General features: G+C 35.9%; 1 protein-coding gene across 1 annotated transcript; it reads left to right on the forward strand.

Annotated features, from left to right (window-relative positions):
* The first annotated feature begins 739 nt into the window (after positions 1–739).
* LOC137825277 (uncharacterized) lies at positions 740–1,528 on the forward strand. Its single transcript, XM_068630950.1, has 3 exons — positions 740–746; positions 852–1,024; positions 1,103–1,528. Exons 1-3 carry the CDS (start codon positions 740–742, stop codon positions 1,526–1,528), a joined length of 606 nt encoding a protein of 201 aa, XP_068487051.1.
* Positions 1,529–3,451: the final 1,923 nt, after the last annotated feature.

Raw genomic sequence — 3,451 nt, forward strand, 5'->3', positions numbered from 1 at the left:
AGAGCCGATCATGTTTATTTATTAAGAATGGTTTTGATGAATTAGAGACATATTTAATTTATCATCTTAAACCCTAATTATTATTTTTTTATTTAGTCTGAGTTATGGATATGCCTCTTTACAGTCAACATTCAATATTAAGGGTCTTCTCATTGGGTGACTATGATTCCATTTTTTGTTTTATATGTAATATGTAATTCTTCATAATCTTTCATTGGTTTATTATTTTTTTTTCTTCGGTGGATGGATCCAACCATTGTATTTTGATGGTTGTGTATATATTGACAAAATCAATTCATAAATCAATACTGGTGGAACTTTGCCGTGATTGTCATATGGTTTATTAAGCACAAGGATCCCATTAGTTTAATTCTCATATGGTTTACTTTTTAATTTTACGGTTTTATTATTTATAATTAAATATTGGTAAGTCTGTAATTAAAACAATTTAATTGAATCAATATGTCGCCAAAGTGACCTCTTTTTTGTGGATATTATTTTGTTTTGAATTATAGATGTTTTCGTACATATAATTTTATAATTATTTATCGGCCCAAAGGAAGGTGAATTTTAATGAAATTACATGAACGGTTGTTGTGATAGAATGAGTGATGACTATTTGGTTTACATGTGAATTTTAAATCGGCCCAAAGGAAGATTTATTATTTAACATGTTATTGTTGTCATCATTTGATTACAACACCAAGATGTCATTTACAAATTAATATTTTGTCCAAAGATGAAATGTTAGTGGAGTGCCTGATGTATTGGGATGGGATTACCTTTATTTAATTTTATGATTTTCTAAACTTATGTGAGCTTTATTGAATTTTCGTTTGTTCTAAATTCAGTTTCTGTTGCTACTGCTCCGAATTTTTCCGCTCAAGCCAATAATATCCCTATGCTTAGCGGGACAAACTTTAAATTTTGGAAAGAAACCGTGGAAATTGTTCTCGGTTGTATGGATTTGGATCTGGCACTTAAGGTGGAACGACCCAGTCCTACTTCGGATAACCCAAATGAGGTTAAAATTGAGAAGTGGGATCGCTCTAACCGAATATGTATGATGATCATGAAACGTTCCATTCCGAAAGCGTTTTAGGGCTCTATTTCTGAGAGTGGGGATGCCAAAAAGTTCCTTGAAGGAATTGAACAGTACTTTGCCAAGAATGAAAAATCGGAAGCGAGTAACCTTTTGGGTAAGCTCGTCTCCATGAAGTATCAGGACAAAGGAAACATAAGAGAGTACATCATGGAGATGTCTACTCTCGCATCAAAGCTCAAGTCACTTAAGTTAGAGCTGTCTGAGGACTTGCTTGTGGACTTGGTTTTGATCTCTCTGCCTGCACACTTTGGTCAATTTAAGGTGAGTTATAACACTCAAAAGGATAAATGGTCCTTAAATGAGCTTATTTCTCATTGCGTGCAAGAGGAAGAGAGACAACAACGAGATAAGGCTGATAGTGCTCATTTGGCTTCGACCACGAAGAATAAGATGAAAATGAGAGCTAAGGATACTACGGAGTGAACTTCTCAAAAGAAGAAACCAAAGATGCAGAATGGTGAATTCATTTGCCATTTCTGTAAGAAGCCGGGACACATGAAGAGGCATTGTCCCAAATACACTGATTGGCGTGTAAAGAAAGGTTTGCTTCTAACTTTAGTTTGTTATGAAGTTAATTTAGCTTTTGTACCTAAGGATACTTGGTGGGTAGATTCTGGTGCTACTACTCACATAAGTATCTCTATGCAGGGTTGCCTGTGGAGCCGACCGCCAAGTGATGCTGAAAGATTCATTTTTGTGGGTGATGACAATAAAGTTGCAGTGGAGGCTATAGGAACTTTTAGATTATTATTAAAGACCAGAGTTTATTTGGATTTATTTGAGACTTTTGTTGCACCGTCTTTTCGACAAAATTTAATTTCAATTTCTAGTTTGGACAAATCTAGTTTTTCTTGTTCATTTGGAAATAATAAAGTTAGTCTCTACCAAAATTCAAATCTTATTGGATCTGGTTATTTGAATGATAATCTATATATGCTTGATATTGTTAGTTCTTATAATGAAATATTGCAAACAAGTTCACGTGGTACAAAGAGAAAATTAAATGAGGATTCTGCTACCTTATGGCACAAACGTTTAGGTCATATCTCTAAACAGAGAATTTAGAGACTTGTGTCAGATGGAATCCTTGAACCCTTAGATCTAACAGACTTTCAAGTTTGTGTTGAGTGTATCAAAGGGAAACGAACAAACAAAAGAAAATTAGGTGCAGAAAGAGCTTCAAACGTCTTAGAATTAATACATATTGATACATGTGGCCCGTTCCCTACGGCTTCTCAAAATGGACAACGGTATTTTATTACGTTTATAGACGATTATTCTAGATACGGTTACCTATATTTGATACATGAGAAGTCTCAATCCCTTGACGTTTTTAAATCTTTTAAAGCTGAAGTTGAGCTTCAACTTGGAAAGAAAATTAAGGTTGTCCAATTTGATCGTGGTAGTGAGTACTACGATCGATATGATGGATCAGGAGAACAACGTCTGGGACCATTCGCTTTTTTCCTCAATGAGTGTGGAATCGTTCCGCAATACACCTTGCGGGGGAAACCCAGTATGAATGGTGTTGTAAAACGAAGAAACCGAACTCTTAAAGACATGGTTAGAAGTATGATTGCTCATTCTTCTTTAGCAGAATCACTTTGGGGAGAGGCATTAAAGACCACAGTTTATATCCTTAACAGAGTACCAAGTAAGGCAGTTGCCAAAACCCCTTATGAGCTGTGCACAGGCAAGAAACCTAGCATTAGGGACTTGCATATTGGGGTTGTCCAGCTGAAGCGCGACCTTATAAGCCGCACGGAGCAAAACTAGACTCAAGAACGGTTAGCTGTTATTTTGTTGGGTACACTGAACGCTCTCGAGGCTACAAGTTTTTTGATCCCACATCAAGATCTATTTTTGAAACGGGAAATGCGAGATTTCTTGAGGATATTGATTTTGGAAGGGAAGAAAATTTAAGGAATGTCGGTTTTGAGGAAGAGTTTGTTGTTGAAAATGACAAGGTCATTGTACTTGTTGTTATTCATGATACAACTCTAAAACTCAACAACGATGTTCAAGCTCCTATCCTTGACATTGTTGTACAACGAAACGACAATGAAGTTCTTCCTCACGCACCACCTAATGATCAAACTCAATAACCTCAAGAATTGCCATTAAGAAGACCTATTAGAGAAAGAAGAAGTGCGATTTCGGATGATTACATCGTATTTCTGCAAGAACATGAGGATGCAATTGGTTTAACAAAGGAAGATCCTATCAACTTTTGTCAAGCCATGCATAGTTCAAACGCTTCTAAATGGATTGATGCCATGAATGAAAAGATGAAGTCTATGAATGACAACGACATTTGGGATCTCGTTGAATTGCCTAAAGGCTCGA

This window comes from Phaseolus vulgaris, chromosome 8, assembly GCF_000499845.2.
Source record: "Phaseolus vulgaris cultivar G19833 chromosome 8, P. vulgaris v2.0, whole genome shotgun sequence".
NCBI lineage: Eukaryota > Viridiplantae > Streptophyta > Magnoliopsida > Fabales > Fabaceae > Phaseolus > Phaseolus vulgaris.

Bases quoted from the DNA above. Each gene is read 5' to 3' on its own strand.
- LOC137825277 (XM_068630950.1), top strand. The intron at 1,025-1,102 runs GTTAAAATTGAG...AAAGCGTTTTAG, and splicing joins CTTCGGATAACCCAAATGAG to GGCTCTATTTCTGAGAGTGG.